Source organism: Terrapene carolina, unplaced genomic scaffold, assembly GCF_002925995.2.
Source record: "Terrapene carolina triunguis isolate 2854851 unplaced genomic scaffold, T_m_triunguis-2.0 Scaffold58, whole genome shotgun sequence".
Taxonomy (NCBI): domain Eukaryota; kingdom Metazoa; phylum Chordata; order Testudines; family Emydidae; genus Terrapene; species Terrapene triunguis.
In genome coordinates this window covers 15553184-15578979 of record NW_020664409.1, presented here as the reverse complement: position 1 = coordinate 15578979, position 25796 = coordinate 15553184, and the positions used below count along the sequence as shown (strand labels likewise).

The 25796-nt window shown below is 42.7% G+C and overlaps 1 protein-coding gene across 1 annotated transcript in view; it reads left to right on the top strand.

Annotated features, from left to right (window-relative positions):
- The window catches only part of ZNF236 (zinc finger protein 236), a 195418-nt gene that overhangs the window by 83650 nt on the left and 85972 nt on the right, over positions 1–25796 (top strand). The window contains exons 13-18 of the mRNA XM_024212120.2: positions 1770–1914; positions 3927–4187; positions 4514–4764; positions 5466–5567; positions 18910–19061; positions 20479–20582. Of these exons, the coding sequence (XP_024067888.1) occupies positions 1770–1914; positions 3927–4187; positions 4514–4764; positions 5466–5567; positions 18910–19061; positions 20479–20582 (1015 nt within the window). The remainder of the gene's footprint in view (positions 1–1769; positions 1915–3926; positions 4188–4513; positions 4765–5465; positions 5568–18909; positions 19062–20478; positions 20583–25796) is intronic.

Here is a 25796-nt window from a genome sequence, read left to right as displayed (position 1 = left end):
ATCTATAGTTGTTAAGTCTCTACTGAGAGGAGCTCTACTTCTATCAAGGTTTAGGAACTGCACAGCAGGAAAGGCACTTGCCAAGGGAAGCTCTGTTCCTGCTTGATTTAGAAGACCCAGATCATCTCCTGTAGGCCTCTCCTGGTTCTCCCTCCCCCCCTCCAAAACAGTGCTAAAAGAAATTCATTGGTCACATATTCTCTTCTTAGCTGCTGTTTTTAATCCCAAAGGATGTTCCTCTCCTCTCATGCTCTTACCTTCAAGGTTAGCGGTATGGAGCCAGGCAGAAGAAACCCTCTAAACTTCCCTTTGTGGGGAGAAATAAAACACCTGTTAGGAAGAATGATGGGTGGGGCAGGTTGAAGAGCTGGAACAGCGGTTCTCAAACTGTGGGTTGTGACTAGGGTGACTAGACAGCAAATGTGAAAAATCGGGATGGGGGTGGGGAGTAATAGGAAATATATAAGAACAAGACCCAAAAATCGGGACATCTGGTCACCCTAGTCGTGACCCCAAAGTGCGTCACGAGTTTCTTTTAATGGGGTCGCCAGGGGTGGTGTTAGATTTCCTGCTGCCAGGGCTGGAAGCTGAAGTCTGAGCCCCGTTGCTCGGGGTTGAAGCCAACACATGAGCAACTTAGCTTTGCTCGGCCCCCTGTGGAATGGGGCCAAGGGTAATTGTCCTGCTAACCGCCCCCTAATGCCGGTCCTGATTCTAAACTCTAGAATCTAGAGTAATACAGGACACTGGGGTTGTGTAGTAGTTTTTGTTGTCAGAACTGGGTCGCAGTGCAATGAAGTTTGAAAACCCCTGAGCTAGAAGATGGCAAAAACTGGCTATTTCTGTGAATTTAAGCAGCACACACAGATTTATGTAGCCTCTTAGTAAAAAAGTAAATTGTACAGTAACTTTTTACAAGATTGCACACTACTGCTATGCACAGGACTCTATTTTCGGTTCAAAGATGTGTAAATGGTTTTGGACCTTTTTACTTGAGAAATCTGCTACTACCCCACATTCTGTCACATCATTTGAGAAGGGGTTCTTTTGTGAATCTTCTAAGACTAAGACTTGGACAGTTAGTAGCAGGAACTCTCCTCATTTTGCAGAGCTGGAGTTGGCTGTCTTCAGGGTACAGTGTATAAACAGCATCTGTTTAAATAAGGTTTGTTTGGTTTTTTTCCCCAATGAATTTCTGATGGCACTGAAAAGATAACCACCAATTAGTGGAGGTAGATGTTGGGCAAAGAAGCATTGGTAATTTCCATTCTCTGTTTCAAATGTAGGTTTTATGTAATGTGAGGAAGACCAGTGATGGGGTATCACTTATATAAACTCTTCCAATTAAATCTCATGTAACAAAACTACACAGCAGTGGGACAAAATGAAATCTAGCTAATTAAAGGGTCATGTGAAATGACTGAAATAAGATCCGTATATAGGACTTCAGTCAGTTGGTAGTGAATTAGTAAATAAATTGGGTTTTATTGAATTTATTTTGGATTTTGTTGGAAATAAATGTCTAATATGGACTCCTAGGATTATATTATATATAGGATTATAAGGGGCTAGAGCCATTAGTGCTAGAAGGAACTGTGCAGCTAAGGTACCACACGTAATTTTAAATAGATACTGTAAAGATGTTTAGGTTTTTTTTCTGTTACTACTGATTTATTATATTTAATAATATGTATTGTTTTTAAAAATGGTTAATCTCTTTATACCATTGCAGCTTTACCAAATGATCCCTTTTTGTTTTATACATGCAGGTCTTATCCAGCCAATCCCAAGGAATAGCCAGTTTTTCCAAAGTTATTTTAATAATAGTTTTGGAAATGAAGCAGACAGGCCATACAAGTGTTATTACTGCAATCGAGCATATAAAAAATCTTGCCATCTTAAGCAACATATCAGGTAAAATAAACACAAAAGAGAAAGGAAATGTATTTAATAAAAGTTATTTAATGTGAGGACAGTTAAAATGGAAGAATAATTTGTGGGAGGTGTTTATATAGGACTCCTTAGCTAAGGCTTCAGCTTTACTATCTTGCTGTCCTTAGCTAGTGAAACTACAGAATTAACTTTAAGCAGTCAGGTTGGTCGAGATTTTTGGCTAACTTGTACGCTGCGCACTGCCATCAATATCAGTGGGGTTGCTTGGGGATATTAGTGCAGAATTTATCCTATTGACTCTTAAGCGCCTGATTTTTCTAAATTATGTACAAAAATGTGCAAGCAGTTGTATAGACATTTACTGTACGAATTGAATGAGTTATGTTAAAGGAGCCAATTATGTGTTTAACTGTTGAAATTGGAAAAGGAAACTGGGCTTGGAACTGCATGCACATTTTTCTGTGCACACAGTTCACAGCTAGTGGTTATCAGTGCATACTTTCTTACTGGTTGTTTGATTGAAGTTAAATTCAAGAAATAATTTCGGGTATGCATTATGCATGCAGTATAATTCCTGTGGGGAAAAATCTGATCATGTAATTAAAGACCATAAGGTTAAACCGGCAATCTTAATTCTGGCATTTCCAAACTTTTTAGTGCTTGACTTTACAACCTTAATGTTCTTCGAAGGTCGTCTTTGTGTGAATGGGGTGTGTATGGGCTTTGTGTGAATGGGGTTTGTGTGTAATTTCTTGGTTTTTAAAAAAAGCAAATTGGAAAAGCAAATTTTCATTTGTCATCATATTGGCATCCACATGGTTCATCTGCAGAGTTGAAACCTTTAGATCCACTACACAGACCTCTGCCTTTTGAGCTAACTGAGTTACTTACAGCAATAGTAGGTTGTCATCCTCTCTGTGGATCAGCACTAGTAGGGGATGAGATACACATTTTGCTAGTAGGTTTTACAGGTATTCTCTGATAGAGGAATGGTGAGACTCAGGATTATTGGATTCCATTCCAGGCTCTATTGGGAGTGTGGTGTAGTAGTCATACTGTTCTGCCAATTCTACTTCCCCTCTCCTACAAGATTAATCCTTTGTGCCCCATCGCTTCCAAATTGTGCCTGCTCCAGTCATGTCTCCTTAGTTCCAGTTCCATTCTCTACCACTCAGGCTTCTCATACAAGCCCCGGTCTCCTTGCACAGCTAGTCTCGGTTTCCCTCCCCATCAGCTCCTCATCTGATCTCAGTCTTCACCTTCACCCACTAGCTTCCAGTTTCAATACCCCACTTCTTAGTTGCATTTTCCTGCTCTCGTTCCTTCTCCCAATCTGCCCCTCCCCCCCATCCCAGTCTGACTCTGCATTTTAATCAGGGAACTGCTGGACCCAATCAGGTTGGGGAGGGCGGTGTGCGCACAGGAAAGACTTTCAGCTCACAGCAGCCCAGGGCCTACTCAGCCCTGAGTTGGAGCACGCTCACAGTGTACAAAAACGTCAGGGAATTTAGCTGCAAGTCTCAACTGAGCATTTGCAAACTGAGATTTTTCAAAGACTTGACTAAATTTGCATGTATTTTCATGGGAACAGCAAAAGGCATATCCTGGATATAAAGGCTACCCCAGCCCAATTTCAAGTCCCTGCTCCAAACGTGGTGGCACTAGAGGTCAAAAAAAAGGTCACCAGCATTTTTTCCTGACCTCATTCTTGGAAATGGCTGAATTGTTTTAGCTGAAATTTTCCAGTAGTAGTAATACTTAAGTCAGCCTTAGGCAGAAGGTTGGCATGCAGAATTTCAGCTCAAATATTTTAAGTTTGGCAAAGTTGTAAAAAGTGAGACGTTTCTACCGACTCTGCCTATAATTATGTGCTTAAGTGTAATTATATAACCATTTTTTAACTTATATTTTCAGGTTTTGTTGAACAAAATGTTAGATGCTCTTTGGTTATGTTTTTTCTTATTTTGCTGTTAATGACATTGAGAAATCAAACCCAATTTGTGCTTTTTGCTTTTTTTTATCTTTTTTAAAAGATCACACACTGGTGAGAAGCCATTTAAGTGTTCTCAGTGCGGAAGAGGTTTTGTCTCGGCTGGAGTGCTAAAAGCGCATATTAGAACTCATACTGGATTGAAAGCTTTTAAGTGTCTTATATGTAATGGGGCCTTCACTACTGGTGGTAGCCTCAGGCGACACATGGGGATCCATAATGATCTTCGACCGTATATGTGTCCATATTGTCAAAAAACATTCAAAACTTCATTAAACTGCAAAAAGCACATGAAAACTCATAGGTAGGTATAAAACTTTTTTTTTTTTTAAACTCTGTCAGTACATTGCAGTAGTTCATCCTTAAAGCTTCCTTGAAACCTAGCTTTGATATAGGAGCTATGTATTGTTATCTGGGTTCTAAAAGAGTTAAGAGTAATTTGGCATAATTAATTAGGAAAAAGCCCTTGTTAGCATCTAACATAATGAGTCTTGGTCTATAACTGAAGCTCCTAGGCACTACTTTAGTACAATGATGATAAAATAGTAAAAAGGTCATATAAAGAGCTAAAATAGTGTCTAGGTGTGTGTGCATCATTTGCTAATAAAAGATCTCTCCTTTCATTCTCAGGTATGAGCTTGCACAGCAGCTTCAGCAGCACCAGCAAGCTGCTTCAATAGATGATTCAACAGTAGATCAGCAGAGCATTCATGTTTCCACTCAGATGCAAGTTGAGATTGAAAGTGATGAGTTGCAGCAGCCAGAAGCTGTCACAACAGATCAGGAAGCTATTTTAGAACTAGACCAGCAGCAGGTGGTAGCCACAGAAGAAACAGGACTGGGACAACAATTGACTGACCAACCTTTAGAGCAAGATGAAGGTATATATTCAGAACATCAAAAACTACACTAATGAAAAAATCAGTTTTACGTGAAGTTCTTAAATTATTTTATCTTGAAAACTTTTATGAATTTGGTTTTAAGACATCTGAAATAATGGTTTAGAAAAACATATACTTTCTGTAAAATTGTACAATAATTACTTAAAATTTACGTAAATGACTTAATTTTTCTTACCCTTCATAATTGTGTAAAATATACTGGGACATATAAAATATTGTATATTAACCCATACCCATTTCTATTTGGCAAACAAATCTAAACAATATATCACAAAAATATGCTATGTAATACTTTATACAAACATTTTCTTTCTAAATCACCATCTTCCAGCACAATTTTTCAGGTTGTTATCAAAGCACACATGCACAGTTGGTGGAAATAATACAAAATCTTGTGTTAGTTGCCACTGCCAGTATCAGAAAGTTATGTAGATCTGGTTAAATGAGATATTTTTGTTCGCAGTTGATCAATAGAGTTGATTAAAAAAATTAAAACTTAAAAAAACCAATACAACACCTAAAGATTTAAATCTGCAGGACTGCACCTGACAGATAAATTTAAAATAAAAAGATTTTAAAAGCTTGAATAATGACATATTAAATAAATTTACTTCTGACTAATTGTATATCTACCTAATTAATTTACATTTTCTTTTTTGAATTTATGTTCCTGATTTCAGATAGGTTTGTGACATCCCAACATGCTTTACAGGAGAACATCAATCAATTTGAACAGCAAACTCTAACACAGCAGTCATTTGATCAGCAAGGGTTATCACAAGGTTAGTTATAGATAAAACATTTTAAAATTACAGCTCTTAGTAAATTTGGCCCTAAAGTGTTAGAATTATTAAAAGCTTCAATTCTGTGCGCACAGAATATGGGTAACCATGTGTTTAGCTGTCCCATTCGTGCATGCACAAAAAAGAGACCTACTGAAAACCTGATCTTAACTATTTTGAAAATAGACCTTGTAATCTGAAAAAATTGAGTTTTTGGCTATTTAAACTTATCTAGATTTTCCTTTAAAATGATCTCTATCTAGTGGTTACAGCATGAGATTTATAGTCAGGCATTTTGTATTCTGTTCCTAGTTTGAGTGACCATGAGCAGTCTTCACAGAATCTTCTGTCTCAACTAAACAACAAAGGCGTTGAGGCTTACTTAATGTCTGTAAAGTACTTTGAGATTATTGATGAAAAAGCACCAGGTATTAAAAATGCACAGCATTAGTTTATCAAATTTACATACTGCCATAGCAGTGCCCTTTAAAATTTGCAAAAATACACCTCTACCCCGATATAACGCGACCCGATATAACACAAATTCGGATATAACGCGGTAAAGCAGCGCTCTGGGGGGGCGGGGCTGCGCGCTCCAGTGGATCAAAGCAAGTTCAATATAATGCGGTTTCACCTATAACGCGGTAAGATTTTTTGGCTCCCGAGGACAGCGTTATATCAGAGTAGAGGTGTATATGCAAAAGTCAAAAATCTCCTATTAATTTATTATTTTGATGTTTACATGCATTTTTGCAAATTTTGGGGGGGTGTTATCAAGATTGGGCAAGTAGTGTAAATCTGGTGGTATTAGAGTGAGTGAGGGAAGGATAATAACATTAAGAACTGGCTGGATCCCTGAACTAATCATTTTAGATACCTTAACATTAGAGCTTTTTGAAGCTGTAAAATACCTTTTTAAAGGAAGCATAATAATTTTGCATGTTCTTCTTCGAGTTCTTGTTCACGTGCATTCCACATTAGGTGTGCACGGGCTGCGTGCACGGACATTGGAAACTTTTTTCCCCTTAGCGACTCCTGTTGGGTCGGCAGGGGAGCCCCCTAGAGTGGCACCTCCATGCCGGTGCATATATACCCCTGCCGACCCGACCCCCCCCTCAATTCCTTCTTACCGTCCGTGGCGGCATTGGAACAACTCGCTCGCTCGCTTGCGAGTGATCCCTTAGCACAGTTGTAGCAGTTCTCAGTAGTTAGCAATTATCAGTAGTTAGCACTTCTTAGTTGTTAGATTCTTAAGCCTCCTTTGTTAGAGGTGTCTGGAAGTTGCTTCCAGCACCAGCCCCAGGCTGCGGGACATGCCGCAGGCCCATGGGTTTAAGGCTTGTGCCACGTGCCGCAAGCCTATGCCGATTAGTGATCCCCTCTACTCGTGTCTCTGTTGTTTGGGGGAAGCGCACCAGACTGAGCGCTGCAAGATCTGTAAGGCGTTCAAGCCCAGGACTAAGAAAGAAAGAGACTTTCACCTCAAGCAGCTACTCATGGAGGCCGCGCTGCAACCTTCGGCCTCGGACCGTCCGGCTTCAGCGCCGGCGTCCTCAGCGCGTAGTGCCCCGGCGTCAGTCCGTGATCCGGCGCCGGTGGGGCACCATAAGCCTGTGGCACCGAGGAAGCAGGACAGGTCCCGACACTATTTGACCTCTCCGGCACGGTCGAAAGGGCAGCCAAAAGGCGACAGGGGTGCTACGCGCGTAAGAAGGCAGTGCCTTCCAAGGAACTGGGCACTCAGAGGGGCAGTGCGGCCCCAGGACATACACCGGCACCAGTGGTTCTGTCAGGCCCGTCAAGCCCCGGGCTAAGTGGTTTGAGTGCCAATGAAGGGCTGGAGGAGATCCTAGAACAGCCCTCCACACCAGACACCTTTGAGGCGGCAAAGGACCTCATTGAGCTGTCGGCGGCAAGCCCCCTCCCTGACAAGGAGAAGCCTCTGGGACCATCACCAAGGGTGCCATCCAGAGGGAAGCTGGCAATGGTGCGCCGCTCGAGGTCACCGCCCCGGCACCGCTGCCGGCGCCGGTCCCGGTCAAGCTCAGCCTCCGTGGACTCCCAGATGCCCTTGATTCAGCGGGACTTGGGAGCACAGGAACTGAGCCAGCATGCGGCACCTGCCCCGTTGGCGCACCGCTCCCCGGCGCCATCACTAGGTCGGCACCCAAGGGACATAAGGCCGAGGTCTCCGGCCCCGGGCAGAAAGCACCGATCCCGGTCGGTGAGGAGCTGTTCTGCAGCCTCCCGACAACACCAAGCCATGGCACCGCCTTGACCATCGAGGTCGGAGTCCAAGGTCGACTCAGGACGCTTCAGCTACGTCCGCAGGGCGCCAGCGGGCAGGGAGCCCCAGGCTGCGTGGCAACCCCAATGGGGCCCACCAGGACAATGGCCCTTTTGGATCCTGTGGGCCTATCATCAACAGCAAGGGACCTCCTCCAGAGCTTCGAGGTCCGGCTATTTGGTGCATCGGTCCCGGTCCCCGCGCAGGCACCCCTTGACAGCTAAGGAGGCCACGGTGTCCAGACCGCCAGACGCTTCTCCAGAGCACCGGTGAGCAGAAGCGACGCCGAGCCCGGTGCCGTCCCGGGGACAATCAACCCGGCAGGACCCAGATGTGCCCCCTGCCTATATGGAGGAGCAAGAAGGGCAGGTGGAGGAGGCACAGCTGCTCCTCACCTCCTCATCATTCCCAGACGAGGCTGTGGCGGGCACTGCGATGTCGGGACCACCTCCGATCGACCACAGGGCGCACCAGGAGCTGCTCCTCAGGGTTGCCCAGAACTTGGGCCTACAGGCGGAGGAGGCGGTTGAGCAGGAGGATCCTATGGTGGACATCCTAAGCCCTGAGGGTCCCTCCAGAATTGCGCTCCCGCTCATAAAGACAATCCAGACCAACTACAAGACCGTCTGGCAAACCCCAGCCTCCAGCGCACCAACGGTCAAGGGGGTAGAGAGGAAGTAATTTGCCCCTTCCAAGGGCTACGAGTTCCTCTTTTGTCATCTGGCCCCCGTTCTCTGGTCGTCTCAGCCGTTAATGAACGGGAGTGTCATGGTCAGCAAGCCCCGGCTCCCAAGGCCAAGGAGGCTAAACATTTGGACCTCTTCGGAAGGAAGGTCTACTCCTCTGGGAGCCTCCAGTTACGGATTGCAAACCAGCAGGCGATCCTGAACAGGCACAATTTTAACTCCTGGGTGGCAGTTTCAAAATTTAAGGACCGCTTGCCCCAGTGCTCTCAGCCTGAGTTTACGGCCCTCGTAGAAGAGGGAAAGGCAGTAGCCAAGACCTCTTTACAGGCCTCTCTGGACTCGGCAGATGCAGCAGCCAGAACGATCAAGCTCAGCGTGGCTTCAGGCTTCGGGCCTCCTGCCAGAGGTCCAGAATACCCTCCAGGACCTCCCCTTCGAAGGGTCTGGCCTCTTTTCGGATCAGACTGATGCCAGGCTGCATAGCCTCAAAGACTCCCGGGCTATCCTCAAGTCGTTGGGAATGCAAACCCAGTTGGGAAGCCGTTCAAGCCTCAACCGCCTCAGCAACGGCAGTACCAGGCAGGAGCAGGGACAATAGGCACAGGCAGAACAACACGCCTAACCAGGGCCAGGGCAAGCTCCAGCCTGGCAATAAGCAGGGGTTTTGAAGGTGCGCTCGAGGACAGTGTACCAACCCAACTCCCGGATCCTTCCCCATGTTTCTTGAACCAGTTGTCCCACTTGTACCATGCGTGGCCCCGTATAACATCAGACTGTTGGGTCTTATGCATGGTACAAGTGGGATACACGCTGCAGTTCTCCTTCCCTCCTACCCACCCCCCTTCCCCGTCCCTCTTCATGGACCCTTCTTACAAGCAACTCCTTATGCAGGAGGTTCAGTCGCTCCTCGAGGCGGGTGAGGTGGAGGAAGTCCCTCGGGAACTAAGGGGGAAAGGGTTTTACTCCCGTTATTTTCTTATCTCCAAGGCAAAGGGGGGGGCCTTCGGCCCATTTTAGACCTTCGCGGGTTCAACAAATTCTTAGTCAAGGTCCGCTTCCGTATGGTCTCCCTGGGCACTATTATCCCGTCCCTGGATCCAGGGGATTGGTACGCTGCCCTCGACATGAAAGACGCGTACTTTCATATCGCCATTCACCCAGCTCACTGGTTATTCCTGCGGTTCGCCATAAACCAGCACCATTACCAGTTTATGGTCCTTCCATTCACAAAATGCACGTCAGTAGTAGTAGCCTTTCTGCGAAAGAGGAGAATACGAGTATACCCGTACCTTGACAATTGGCTCCTCATGGGTTAGTCTGAAGAGGAGGTCTGTTCCCATGTGACGGTGGCCCTGGACGCATTCCGCAGGCTGGGTCTCCTCATAGTGTGCCCAAGTCTTCCCTGATAGCAACTCAAAGGCTGGAGTTCATCGGGGCAGTGCTGGACTCGGCGCAGGCGCGAGCGAGCCTCCTGGAACCCAGATTTCTGGCCATCCAACGCGTGGTAGACTCAATGCTAAGGTTTCCCACTACCACAGTCAGATGCTGTCTGCAGCTCCTAGGGTGGCGTGCACTTACGTGGTCAAGTACACTTGGCTGAGGCTCAGGACTTTACAAGCCTGGCTCACTTGGTCGTATTGCCCGGGCAGAGATCCCCTAGACCTTGTCGTGACGGTTCCTGCCCAGATGTTGGACTCCCTGCGCTGGTGGCTGAATCGGACAGTAGTATGCGAGGGTATCCCCATTCACTGCACCGCAGCCTGCTCTGACGCTAGTGACAGATGCGTCAGACCTCAGCTGGGGGGCTCACTTAGGGGACCTAAGGACACAGGGCTCGTGGTCCAGGGATGAAGTGTTGCTCCACATCAATGTGAAGGAGTTCAGGGTAGTTCGTCTAGCCTGCCAAACCTTTCACACTACTTTGGAAGGTCACAGCGTGACAGTTCTGACAGACAACACCACTGGCATGTTTTATATAAACAAGCAGGGCGGAGCCTGCTCCTCTCCCCTCTGCCGCGCGGCTCTTCTCCTGTGGGACTTCTGTATAGCCCGCTCCATCCATCTCGAAGCGTCGTACCTCCCGGGAGCGCGGAACGATCTGGCGGACTTCCTCAGCAGGTCATACTGCATGCGCGAGTGGTTGATGAGGTTGGACATCTTGCAATCGGTCTTCCAAAAGTGGGGTTTTCCCCAAATGAACCTCTTTTGCCACCACGCAGTTTTGTTCGTTCCTGAACCACAGTCCGGGCTTGGTCACAGATGCGTTCGCAATCACTTGGGGCGGGAGTCTGAAGTACGCCTTTCCTCTGCTCCCACTCATCCACAGAGTCCTCCTCAAAGTTCGCAGGGACAAGGCGACGATCATTTTGATCACCCCAGCTTGGCCTCGTCAACACTGGCTTACGACCCTGCTAGAGCTGTCAGTGTCCGCCCCGATTGCCCTGCCCCTGCACCGGGATCTCATCACGCAGGACTGCGGGCGCCTGCTCAACCCGGATCTGCAGTCTCTGCATCTCATGGCGTGGAAACTCTGTGGCTGAACGCTATGGAGAGCCAGTGCTCTCTTCCGGTAAGGCAAATTATCCTTGGCAGTAGGAAACCCTCCACTAGGGCGACCTACCTAGCTAAGTGGAAAAGATTCTCCTGCTGGTGTGAGCCTAAGCAGGTACAGCCACTCCAGGCCACCATTCCAGTCATCCTAGAATACCTCCTGCACCTCAAGCATCAAGGTCTCGTCCCTTCCTCGATCAGGGTGCATCTGGTGGCCATTTCAGCGTTCCACCCAGGGGAATCCAGGTGTTCGGTGTTTTCTAACCCCATGGTGGTGCGGTTCCTCAAGGGACTGGAGAGCGTGTTCCCTTACTCATGCCCGTCGGTCCCACCCTCGAACCTAAATCTGGTACTCTCCAAGCTCATGGGCCCTCCATTCGAGCCCCTCGCCTCTTGCTCTCTCTTCCACCTCTCCTGGAAGGTGGCATTCCTGGGGGCCATTACATCCGCAAGGAGGGTGTCTGAGTTAAGGGCCCTCACCTCGGAACCGCCTTGTACAGTCTTTTGTAAGGACATGGTGCAACTCAGGCCGCACCCTAAATTCCTCCCTAAGGTAGTCTCACAATTTAATATGGGCCAGGACATTTGTTTGCCAGTGTTCTTTCCTAAACCACGCATGGACCCGAGTCACCGTAGCCTGCACACTCTGGATGTCTGAAGGGCTCTGGCGTTCTATTTGGAGCGGACTAGGCCTTTCCGCAAGTCGACATAGTTGTTTGTTGCCATAGCCAACAGAATGAAAGGTCTTCTGGTCTCGGCGCAGTGTATATCGTCATGGATTGCGGACTACATTTGCATGTGCTACGAACTCGCCAAGGTTCCAGCCCTGGTGATCACGGCCCACTTGACCAGGGCGCAAGCATCTTCCACAGCTTTCCTGGTGCAGGTCCCGATCCAGGGGATCTGTAAAGCAGCCACCTGGTCCTCAGTGCACACATTCACAGCCCACTACGCAGTCAATCAGCAGGCTAGAGATGATGCGACAGTCGGCAGGGCTGTTCTCCAATCAATTGCTCCATGACTCCTACCCTCCTCCTATGGTAAGCTTGTGAGTCACCTAATGTGGAATGGATGTGAACAAGCACTCGAAGAAGAAAAGACGGTTACCTACCTTCAAGATGTGGTGTTCACGTCTATTACGCTTCCCACCCTCCTTCCCTTCTGTCAGAGTCACCGGCAAGAAGGAACTGGGGGGAGGGGTCGGGTCGGCAGGGGCATATATGCACTGGCATGGAGGCACCACTTTAGGGGGCTCCCCTGCTGACCCGACGGAAGCCACTAAGGGAAAAAGTTTCCGATGTCCGTGCATGCAGCGCACACACACCTAATGTGTAATGGACGTGAACAACACATCTCGAAGAACAAGTTATGAAAAGGTAGGTAACCGTCTTTTCTCTAGACTCCACCGGAACTTACTTTCAACTTCAGTTCTTTTTAAATAAATTTTTGTTCAGCAATGGTCATGTCTTTGAGTGAGCGCCAAAAGTTTTTAATATGGTTGTCATATAAAATCTGCAGAAGGGAAGTTCTGTTCTTTTACAAGGCCCACCAAAATGGGGCTCATCTTTTGCAAATTTCAGCAAGTCCAGAAGAGAGAGGTGTGTAATGGGGAAATGTATACCTGGATGGGATATGGGGTGGGTAGTGGATGATGCAGATGATTACAGGAAGGCTCTTATCCACATAGAAAACTTCAAGAACTTTTTACTAGAGATCAAACTTTTAATGTTCAAAGGTTTTAGAAGTTTCTGAGGTTGATAAACTCCTTCCCTCCCTTTTGGTTCCTTGTTCCCTCCGTTCTTGCCCCTCTCAACTCAGATAGATCTCCTGGGGGCTCCTCCAATACCTCTTATGTCCCACCGAAGACCTCTGTACTCCCCTGTCTCCTTGTATGCATCTCTCTTCTTACCTCTGAAACATGCCATACCCTTTCAACACCTCACTTTAGTCTCTTGTATGCACCTGTGTGTCCTTTTGTCCTCTCTGCCCTGCTACCATTCCATGCCTTATCTCCTCTGTACCTCTAGGTCCCTTTCAACCTATAATGGATGGTTGCTCTGCCTGTCCTGCCCATCTCTCTTGTCCTCATCCCATATTCTCCAGTGTCTTTCATTTGGAGACTGGTGAGCACTACTTCATGCCATTGCTCCATGTACCTCCCAGTCCCCAGTCTTCTAATACCCCCTACTATATCTCATCCTAGACTTCTGCCCTGACATACTTCCACCTGATTTCCTACCCCTATTTCTGACTCCGGCCTGGTCTACACTACTCATTTAGGTTGACGTAAGGCAGCTTACGTTAACCTAAGTACAGACTACCGCCTTGTCCTGCTGATGTAAGTGCCTGTTAGGGGGCTTATTTCTTCACCCTCTCATTTCCCTGGTCCTTCTCGCATGAACAGAGAGCAACAATACCCGAAGTCCGAAGGTACAAACAATTCGATGTTTATTGGGGTGAACTTCCAGCAAGCATGATTCCAATTTCCTTCTTTAGTGTCCCCCTTCCCAGCTCTGTCACCACAGAGCCTTGCCTGTGTCCCTGTTCCCATTCCCCCCCTTAGCGAAACATGATTTCAATTCCCCCACCCCCATTCCCTGTACCTATTTTCCCCCCTACTTTTTGATTGACTGCAGACTATATAGTAAAACTTGAGTTGTGCTTAGCTATACCATAACCAATTATTTTACTGAAGGTTAACCAATTTTAACATATTGTAATATGATTATTTAACCAATTATATTCCACCACCTTAATTGGTTTACACCCAACAATTACAGAACCAGATAGAGATTATACAGACAAACAATAGGGAAGTAGAGACTACAGTGATAGAACAATACAGAAATGAGGATTTTACATTCCAGCTATTGATAAGTGAGTTCTTGCCAGACAGGATGCTATTAAACTAAGTTTCCTTTTACATTTTTTAGGCTCTTTCCTTTTTTTGGAGGTGATAAGAATATTAGGACACGATTGTATTCCTAACAGCCCAATAGCACCTTATTTCAATGTGACTAGTTTGGAATGTAAGGATGTGACCATACACTTTCCGGTTTATGGCTGGCCTCTGCTGCTTAGCCGAAGGCCTTAGCCTAAGAACAAGGCCTCAGACTGTCACAGTAAAAGAAGGCCCTTACACCGGCAGACAGTGCTTTTGATTCTTTCTTGTATACCTTTATAACTAGCTAAGTAATAAGAATACACCTAAATTTTTAAAGTATAGGCCTTTACAGACATAATAACTCCACCTCCACAAGAGGCATAGGTATTACTTCGGTATAGTTAGGGTGACAGTGTCTATATAGACATTGCCTTACTTACATTGGCTGTTGGCTGTCTTGTCAATTTCAGGGCTCCAGCATAAATTGACAAGAAAGCTGGGCAGCTAGAGCTGGCTGCCCCCTGCTCCCAGCCGGGCTGTGCCTGCCCAGTTCCCCATTCAGGGCACTGCTCCTGGCGGGTAGGCGAGAAGCCCGGGCAGCTCCCGACTTAAAACTGTGGTCATTAATGGGTCATGTGAAAACTTTTTCTGATATTTACAAAACTTTCCAGAAAAATACCTGTGGAATGTAGAATGTGGTATGCAAAACTTTAAGATGATCAGTTTCTGATTGTGACTGAGGAGTGGTTTAAAATTGGGACTTATGGGCACTTAGTTTCAACCTTAATTACATAATACCTATTGATGCTCCCTAATTACACGTAAATGATTTGATTTACTATTGTTTTTCATTTCCTCAATTTTAAATTTGATTCCTTGTCTTGTTAAATAGCTCCCTTTATAAAAATATAACTGCCTCTTATTACTCAGTGTGTTATACAATTTAGGATATTTTATTTTGTTTTGCTGATTTTGATACTTTGTTACAATGCATTTTAAATAAGAGTTGAGAGAAGGTATTAATGTCTCTAGATTTATTAAACAGGCCCAGTCTGGATCCATTAAAGTCCATTGGAATTTTGTGATTGGCCATCTCATCTGAGATCTTTCCAAATGGAAAAAAATGGCAGAATTACTGATTTTTCTCCAGTTGTTAATTTTCCGATTTGGTCATTCATTTCAAATTGAGAAAGTACGCAGTTTTCATCTCAAAGTATTATGTAATTTATGCTTTGGTTTCTGTGTGTTCCTTGTCATTTGGCAAATATAGATTGGTAAATGCTCTTTTCCAAAAAAATTGTCTTTTTGGAGTCCTAGTGATATTCATTTTTACCACAGAAATTTATGCTGCCCAATATGTTTTATAAAACGTAATAAAAATCTCATTTGTATAAGACTTCTCCTATTCTACTTGGAATCTCATCCACAGATTCCCAACTCTTTGAAGTTTCCTTGAAGATCCTGGAGCCCTTCAGTTTTTTTGAATTTCAGGTAGGTAAGCATATGCGCGGATGCATGCGTTAAATTGGTCGACCCTCTCCCTATGTCTGCATCTGTGCTTCATGCTCCTCAGTTACTTTTTCCTGCCAATTAGGTAGGATATCTGAGCCCCAGACATTTTCTTTCCTTGGTATTTATAGGCTGTAATTCTTGTTAAATATATTGGTTAAATGTTTAATTTCTTAATAAAACAATGTTGGAGTGTTCTGACATTTTCATAATTACTACTTCAAAAAAACAACCAACCACCCTCTGTATTTTTCAGAGAACAGACATAGACCTACGCTGGTCTATAGATGCCTATCAGGATCATACATTACATTTTTCTTGTAGGGATCACAGCCTTTTACAGGGTGCCTGTTTTGTTCAGATAGATTTCCTTCCTTTTATTATTCAGACTTTTTAAAGAGTTTTGATTTCCTCCCCTGAGGGCAGTATAGGCCAGCACCATAATCCATTATTCACTTGAGCTGGTTTTGACAACATCAAGAATGATGAAGCACTGAGTTTTTCTTGATAGCTTCTACATGTGAATGCTCCATTCCTCTTCATTTGAAGACCTCTTTGGAGGTTCAGAGGCAGTCCTTTGCCAGAAAATTGTTACCATTTAAAGGATGTCAGTTTTGGAAGTGAAGACTCCAGATCATGACTGAAAATTCAAATGCCATATTTCCCATGGGATACTATAGTTTGTCTGTGGTCCTTATATGCAAGACTTTTTTTTTCTGATAATGAGCTGATTTCCAGAGTGTTTCTCTAATAACTTCACGTGGAAGTGAAAGAAAATTTCTTGGACAATGTCCTCAAGCCAAGAAAGAGCAAGCTTCACAAATTGATCGTCATGCTGCAAGTGGTATAGCATCTCATCCAGGACTGAGAGGGACTGAAGAGCTCTGTGTAAGCTCAAAAGCTTTTCTTTCACCAACAGAAGTTGGCCAAATAAAAGAAATTACCTCACACACCTTGTCTTTCTGATATCCTGAGACCATCACTGGTACAACACACTGCGAACAGGGATTCTCAGGTAATAGGCCCCTGTGACTCTACTCAATTCCAAATATCCCCTATTCCATGTCTGGTGAAGGAAGAAGATATGTAAGGTCTTCAGGAGAGGAGTATGGTCTTTTGATTAAAGCACAGGACTGAGAGTCTGGGAGATCTGTGTTCTATATCTTGCTCTGTCACAGACTTCATGTGTAGACATGGTTGGTAAGACACATAATTGCTTTGTCCCTTATGGTCCCTATCTATAAAATAGATGCACTGTAGAAGTACAGTAGTAGTAGATACTGTTCTGAAGATGCTGAAGGTGAAGTTGCTGTATTGAATTCCCAGATTCCTTTAAAATCTTAACTGTTGAAATATGATCTTAATACAAGAAATTAAGCAGGCCAATGTGAGTCTCTGATACTCCTTGTTATACCTTCAGTTTATATTCAGTCCATAACTTCTTTCACAAGCAGGGCCTAATACTTCAGTGTGACCCAACAACAACTTGGATTGTACAGATCTTCCTTCTGAGCACTTTGTTTGAAACTTTGAGATTGTTTCAGGATTTCTTGGAAATTGTTCAGGATGTCCATAATCCCTTTACTTTAAAACCATGAAGTGAAATGGATTATGTTCAGTCATAGTGACATTTTAGCACCCTTGTCTAGGGAAAAAGATACTGCGTTACCTCATCTTGGCTTGATTGGATTTGTAGGTGGTCTCTTCTGGTATATTTAACAACTGTTTTGGGTTTTTTTGGATGGGGGAATGATTATGCAAATTCTCCTAAAGGTCATAATTTTTGCTTTTGAATTGCTTGTTCTTTTCAAAGGTGGCTTGAATATGTTCTTGCTGAAACATTTTCTTTGCTATCAGATATAAATTTGATCCCAAACAATCTTCTCTATTATTACTTTAAACTCCCGTGAGACTGTTCTTCAGGGTACCTTTTTTGTTCTTCAGGGTACCTTTTGAGTCTGGCAGTTACCTCAGCAAGGTGAATAAATGATCTACAGCCTCGGTTAAGCAAGCTGACCATTAGAAAAAAGAGGGAGTTGTGGTTCGGAAGTTGTCCTTTTCTTCTTGGGGATTCTTCTGAATTTCACTTTATTGAATCTTATTTTCTTCCAACCTTGATTGATCTAGGAAAGAAATAGTTATATAAGCTGCACAGTTACACCGAGTGCTTAGTTATAAATAAAGTAGAGCCAGTTGCAGGTTTTACGTACAATTATTTCTGACTTTACTATACTGATAACTGTATTTCTCTGTTGTGAGAACTACCGTACGAGGGACTGGAAGGAAACTTCTGCTTTCACCTGACACATCCCAATGAATGATGCTTAGTAATCTGCAAACATTTTGTAAGCATTGCTGTTTAGGCTCTGATGCTGTTGTGGTCATTTTGATATGCTTGTACAGTTCTACATTATTTTCATAATCTTCATCTGTTGTCCATTAAAGGCAAACTGCACAGCAAAAATAAAATTGTACCCTTTGCTGTTCCTTAATGATGCATAATTATGGCCTGATTCTTTTCCACCAAAAATTTGTACTTGTTTTTTATATTAGAAATATCAGATCCTGTCTTCTTTTTCTTGTTTTTGTTATTGTTTGTTGCTGTTGTTAAAGGGTTATGTTTCATGTTGATGACAGAACAGGCTGAAATCTGAGCTATACTTTCCTGGCTTTCAATTAGCCTTTTGTGATGGCACTGTCCCATTTGTTCCTTCAGCAAAGAGGAAGGTTATAATCTGGTATTACCAAAGAAAAACCACAGAGAAAACCCATCTTTGAGGCCATCTTTATCTATCAGTAATATACATAAACACAATTTTATTTTTACTTTGCAACTTGCCTTTAAAAGGCACTACTTTACTATAATCTAAAGAGTGGGAATATGTGGAGGAGATCCAAAGTAGGAGAAAATGGGGTTACTTTATCTGAAACTGGAGTTCTCCTATTGGGTCATCTCCTCCACTCACCCGCCATACTCCCCTCTGAGCTTTGCATCTTTGTGATTGGCTTCCAGTGTAAGTAAGGGAGCGTGATATCAACATGGATAAAGGGAGCTGGGTCAACCTGTTTGACACATGCATGCTTACGTACAAGAAATTCAAAATTTCAATGGCTCTGAGGTAATAGAGGCATCTTGAAGAAACTTCAAACTGTTGTTCTATGGAGGAGATTGTCTAATAGAACTCCAGCTAATGGTAAGTAACCCTATTATTGTGAATATTTAGTAGATGCCCAGAATGCTTATGTATTTTGCTTATGCTTACTAGTGAAGAGTGTAGTGTTACAATTTTCTGCTGTAAATTACTATTTAATCTTTTTTTTTTGAAGTTACCATTTAAATAAGTAGTGCACTATTTATTTGTCCCGTTTTACATTTTGTACATTTTCCATTATTCTGGGCTTTTGACTTTCTTTAATTTCTGACAGGTTTTACAGTGAATGATAGCTACAATCAACAGAATCAATTTTCAGCTGTACAGCAGCTACAGGATTCAAGCACACTTGAGTCTCAGGCTCTTTCAACAAGTTACCATCAACCAAATCTGCTTCAAGTTCCTAATCCAGAGACTATTAATGTGGTGAGTATCTATGAAAGATAGAGTATATTGTTGTTCATTCTGTGAGGCTGACCTTGTGAAGACATTAGCCTCTTCCAGGGGATGTTCATGTAAAGCACCAAGAAAATGAGGGAAGATTCAAGAAGACTTTTCTTGCTTTGTCATTTTTCTTTAAAACACAACAAAAGCAAAACAAACTAGGGAAAAAAATAAAAAAGGCAAAATAATAAGTTTCCCTGTCCACATGTTTAAGAATATAAAAAGTGTCACTTTATTTTATATTTTCTGGCAGTTTCCTTTCTTAAATCTAAAAATCAAGATACACGTATGCTATGGATACACTTAATGTGAGTCATTGAAAGAACCTTACATAGACAGATCGGAAATTCATTATGCTAATTTATGGAACAACTCTTATGGGTTAGACTTTTAAATGTTTCTCAGTTTTTTTTTTTTTTTTTTCCTGCAAATGACATGCTTTTCCATTATATACTCTTAGCATTACCTTACTGTATCTAACTTGAATGCATGGTGTAACTACTATGAGATTGTTTTCCTGATAGCTGCGCTATAAAACTGCATAATATACAACCACATCGTATCTTCCTATGATGAATGTTGGGCGGGGATCAGAAGGCCTGAGAAACTCTGCAAAGTTAGATTAATAGATTTTGAGGTCAGAAGGGACCATCATGATCATCTAGTCTGATCTCCTGCACAATGCAGGCCACAGAACTTCACTCGCCTACTCCTATAATAGACCCTTAAGCTCTGGCTGAATTACTGAAGTCCTCAAATTATGATTTAAAGACTTCAAGTTACAGAAAATCCATCATTTACTGTAGTTTAAACCTGCAAGTGACCCATGCTGCAGAGTAAGATGAAAACCCCCCAGTTCACCTCAAAAGATGGGTTTTAGTATCTCCAGAGGAGTTAGGTGAGTATTTTCTAGCTATCTACATTAGAGCTTCCTTTTCCTTCAAATTTCATGATGTACCAGCCTCACTGTGAGGCTATGCTGTCATTAGTCCTATGAAAGGGCTATGTAGAGAGGCTGCTTTTTGATTTTGCCCTTTACATGACCCAAACAATAAGACCTGATTGCAGATTTGACATAGTTGGGACTCCCAGTGAGAGGGAAAATTTGTAGTGTACTGGCTCTGTTTATCCTTTTTGTAAGCCCCAGTAGCCCTTCCATCTCTGCACTTTTGCTACCCTCCTCGCTTCACAGTAGAGGAGTGTTGGTCCCATTGTTAATGTTTAGATCCACTGTCTAAATTTTTAGAGAATTTGTGTATTTATAAATTTATGCTCTTATACCATTTCTGTTGAATACTTGAGATGTACACTTGCCCCAAGTCTGTGATACAGACTTCTGTGCCTTGACTTTAGTATTGCTGGATTTAAGATTTATCTTGGATCTCTGTTTGATTTCTAGACTACTCGCCTCATACAAGATCAGTCACAAGAAGAACTTGAACTGCATGCCCAACGCCCCCAGTTTCTTGAGGACAACGAAGATCAAAGCAGACGTTCATACAGGTCTGTTATATTTCATTTTAGCCTTTGTCACTTGATTTGCTTATTTTCTTACATTACTACCATTTAAATGTAGTCAAGACCAATACCATTAAGTGCGTTGGAAACAAGCAGTGCCATCTAAAAATTGATCCATGACTTTGTAGAAAGTCAATATAAAAAATACTTTGTGAAGGCTTTTTGATGATCATTTGGTTCACCCTAGATAACAAAGGTAATACAACATTCTGAACAAAACTTCAAGTGATGGAGAATCCTCACTGAGAACTATTCCAAATAGATTTCAGTAAGCTGGTTGTGGGAACATACATTCTTTAGAGTGTTTGTCCATAAACATATGTGTAAAGATACATATTCCACTCCTGGTGTGCCTGTGCTCTCTGCACTTGAGATCTGAGTCTTTTGGCCAGCAATATCCTTCAGAACCGTGTGTGATCCCTGAGTGTCTGTACCCAGGGCATAAAGGGCAGAGCACCTCAATCAGCACTCAGTTCCTTCTCACTGCCCATGACTATGAGATGGAACTACCTAGTGTCCATGACTACTTGTGTTTACCTTCACTGTTTTTCCTATGTCTTGTAAATTAGTGTTAAATTAGAGTGGGTTAGTTAGGTTATTGTCCTGTTTTGTCTGGGGGACTCCTAGCAAATGTATCGTTCATAAATTCTTCTTGAAAAGGATTTCAGAAGCCAAGGAAGCATGTTTGCAGATGTTTTTATTCGACAGCTCCATAAGACTGACTGCAGAAGTGACCTAGTATTTTAGTCCCACTCCTTGGACAAGTTCCACCTTTTTCTATGAGTGTTTCAGTGAGCTCAGGATTTGTCAGTTCCAGAGGTCCTTCATTCAAGAATCCAGCTTCTGTCTCTGGTAAGACAGACAAAAAGCTTTCTGAGAATAAGGAGCATCACTCCTTGGAGGAAAAAAAGAGGTAGATTGCCTGTGAAAACTTCCACTAAGAAAAGATCTAAGTCCCCTATTCTCCCATCCCAAAATTAGGCCTTCGTTGCATGCAAGATTTACTAAAATAGGTTTACGTTCTGAGCAGACATCCCTTGGATATGTCTAATACTACAAAATGTACTGATGTCCCTAGGGTGGTGGAATCATTCCAATCAACTTTACAATTATTTTTGTGCCACCCCTCCAATCAGAACCATGGTGGTGATGAATTCATCCCTTCGGGGCTGTGGTGGCGCATGTGGAGCATCATCTTGTGCATGTCCTCTTCTTATGAACCCATGCCATCCTGTTCCTTGCTACTTCTGTTGATGAGGGCCTCCTTTTTGGTTGCAGTTATGTCAACAAAAAGAATTTGGAGAAATACAAGCCCTCATGGTAGACCCACCCTATACAATATTTCATTCAGAAATTATTTTCGACCCCACCCTAATTCTTACGAAAGGTGGTTATGGACTTTCATTTGAATCAGATGATCCATCTACTTATATTTTTTCCTAAACGTCACTCAAATAAAGGAGAAGCTAGGTTGCATACTCCAGTGGGGGAGCATTGCCTTTTATTTACAAAGAACTAATCAGTTCAGAGTTTTCTTGAGACAGATTGTAGTAGTTGCTGAGCAAATGAAAGTCATCTAATTTCAGCCCAAAGGCTGTCTGAATGAGCTTCTGGTTGTATTAGGTCCTTTTATGATATGGCTAGTTCAGACTTTTGCAGTTCAGGTTTATTCTAATAGGGCTCAGGCAGCATCCGCAGCTTCTTTGTGACGTATTCCTGTCACAGATATCTGTAAGGCAGCCACTTGTGGGGCGAGGGACAATCCATACTTTTAAAAAGAAATATTCCATTTTGAAGCGTCAAGGTCAGATCCTTTTTTGGCAAAGCTGTACTACAAACTCTCGGACTAGACTCTGAGCAGTCACCTTCTTAGATTAGGTTACTGCTTTGTGAGTCACCAAGGATGGAGTGAGAGTGTGTGTGTGTGTGTATACATATAGTTTAAAAATATGGAAGAAAGAAAAGTTACTTACCTGTACAGAAATTGGAGTTCTTCAGTATGCTATCTACACACACACACACACACACACACACACACACACACACACAGAGTATTCCATGATCCACCCTCCTTCCCTTTTACTTTGGAGTCCTTTGTCACTTGGATTCTGTGGTGGTGAAGGAACTGAGTGGTGATTGGGCTCCTTTGTCCTTTATGTCCTTGGTATGACGCTTGATGATACTCAAGGTGCATGTGAAACCTATCAAAAGGATATGCTTACAGGTCAATACGCTAACTCATTCTAATCTAACACTAATTGCAAGAAGTATAGTAAAAACAGTTAAGGTAAGTGTGTTAAGATGTAGACACTAAGCACTTTTTCTCACAGCCACGGGTGATGAGAAGGAACTGAGAGCTGGTTGGGCCATACTGCTCTTTGTGCCCTTGGTACAGACCACAAGGACACTCAGGGAGCAAGTGTAGCCCCAGCGGAGGTTGCTGGCCAAAAGACTCTGATCACAAATACGTGGGGCGCCTTCACACCAAGAGTAAAATAAATATATATATATATATATATATATATATATATATGGACAACACATCTCAAAGAACTCCAGTTATTATATAGGTAAGTAAATAAATTTCCTTTGTCCTTGCAAGGGTATAACAGGATAAATATAGGTGCAACCTGTGCAAAATACATAACCTGTGGTACCATTGGATGGCAGTCACGTTAGCCATACGGAGGATGCTGACAATTCAGTATGCAGAAATGGCAAGTTGACCCCTTTTGTAGAGCAGATGATAGGATTATAGCCCTGACCACTTTGCTATGAACACCAAAAAAAGGGTCTGAAACAAGGAATGTTATGTGCTCAGGATGTCCCTGGTGTACAAGTACACCCTATTTTGAATAGGTGCTTGCTTCTCAATCACCTTTCTTCAAAGTGAAGACATGGGGTGTTTGAAATTGAGTGGTGATTGACAAGCATTTTCAGAGTCAAGGGAGTGTGTGTGTTTGTTTTTTTGAAGAGGTTGCAAACTTTTATATGTTAAAGAACAGGGTTTTTTTTTTTTTTTTTACGAGCCCTAATTAGAAGGTATTGTAGAAATGCAAATTAACTATCATTTCACAAGAAAAGACAATTTGGGGGAAAAGCTTAACTGTTTCGTTTCACCGGGTTGGAAATAAACCCTTTTTATGTTTTTCATGAAACTTTCAGTGATTTTTTTTTAATAATTGGAATGTTTATTAAGATAATGTGTGAAATCAATATGAAATATTTTTGCTGACCAAAAAGATGTTTTTAGCATACAAAAATGTTAGCAATGGAATGATATGCATCAAAACTAATGCATATCCTGGTAAATTGCACACAAGATTTCCCATGGGTTGACAATTTTTTGTGAAAAGTTCCATTTCCAGAAAAGACCAATTTTGATCAGAAAAACTTTTTGTATGTAAAATTTTAACCCTGATTAACTTCCACTCTCAATGGGCATTGCAAATGTTAATGAATTAATCTTCACAAATAACTTACTCTTCCTCACAAGGATATCCTCATTTCCCAATTGGGGAATCTGAGGAACACAGAAATTAAGTAACTTGTCCAAGCTTACAGTGTGTGTCTGTGCTAGAGCTATTAAGAACTGAATTCTGTTATTTCCCGATGATTCTGGACAAAAATGCCACCATTGTTGCGCCACTTTAAGTTGCTGTTGCACTTATTTTAGGTAACCTAGGGCTGGTCTCCTCTACCAGGGAGATCAACACTGCTGCAATTGATGTAGCAGCGATCGATTTAGCGGGTCTAGTGAAGACCCGCTAAATCGATGGCAGAGTGCTCTCCGGTCAACCCCGGTACTCCAGCTCTCCGAGAAGAGTAAGGGAAGTTGACCAGAGAGCGTTTCCCATTGACTCAGTGCCATGAAGACACTGGGGTAAGTCAACCTAAACTATGTCTACTCCAGCTACTTTATTCACGTAGCTGAAGTAGCGTAACCTAGGTAGACTTAGCCCCGTAGTGAAGACAAGCCCTAAGATAGACAAGGATTTGAATCACATGTGATGGGATTTGGAGAAACCAGAAAACCAAGGATATTTTTATTAAACAATAGATAGAACCCATCCAAAGGGTGCAGTCTAAGGGTTATCAACTCCTGCAATTAAGACCCAGAGGAATCAGTCTAGCACAAAGAATGTAACAAATACATTGCAGCATTAAGGTAATTCTAGTGGGATGAGACATTTTAGATCAGAGTTCTCCCAACAAATTTTTGGTGCCCTCAGAGTACAGCCACTCTGCAGCCATAATTATTGGTGATGGCCGCACTGACACTTTTTTCCTAACATACTTTATTAACTTTAGGAAAAATAAATAAATATGCACATATATACATCCAAATCATTGTAATCTATTTATGTAGGGGGTTTTTTGTGTGTGTGTGTTTTTTTTTTTACAGACTCAATAATCAAAATAAATAATGCACAGTTGTCTTTATTCTTTACTGGACCTAAACAGTATAGAAACACAAATAAGGTGCTTTGCATGTTCTTGTCTTTTTTGTTGTTGATTCTTTTTTGCTTTTTTGGTCTGTACAACAATTCTGAAGTAAACTTAAAAATGCTTTGACATAATAGAAGTCCAAATAATAATGAAAAAATCTGCAGATATGTCCAATTTTTTTCTTTCAGAAACAGACAAAAAATCAATCCAATCCAGTAATAATGATAATAGTAACAACAAACATAATCCTGTTTTATTGTACTTTAGTAATACAGTGTGATAATGAAATTAAAGTTCTGGGTTCTAACACATCCATTGTGTGGAACAGACTATTTGCAAAAGTTCAGGAGCTCTTTGAATGGAAAGTCTTCAGGATCTCAGTTTCCCTGTGAAACTAGAAGGGAAGCTTCCAGGTTAGCACCAGTGAGGCGGTTTCGGTACTTGTTCTTCAGAAAATGCAGTGGACTGAATGCCCTCTCACACAGCACAGTAGTAAAAAACAGGGATAAGAAAAGAAAAGCAACTTTAGCTAGGGGCTTGTAGGTGTCCTCAAACACATACATGTTACTTCAGAACTGCTGTACTGTAACACTGGTCTGACTGAAGTATATTTTCATTCTTGAATCACTGCACATTTTCAGCATGAGGAATTTGAGATTGCTTAATCTGTCTTGCAAGGCAGTTAATTTGTTTGCAGCAAAAAACCTGACCAGAATTGTTGAATGGGTCAGTCACAAAGGTGTACTGACG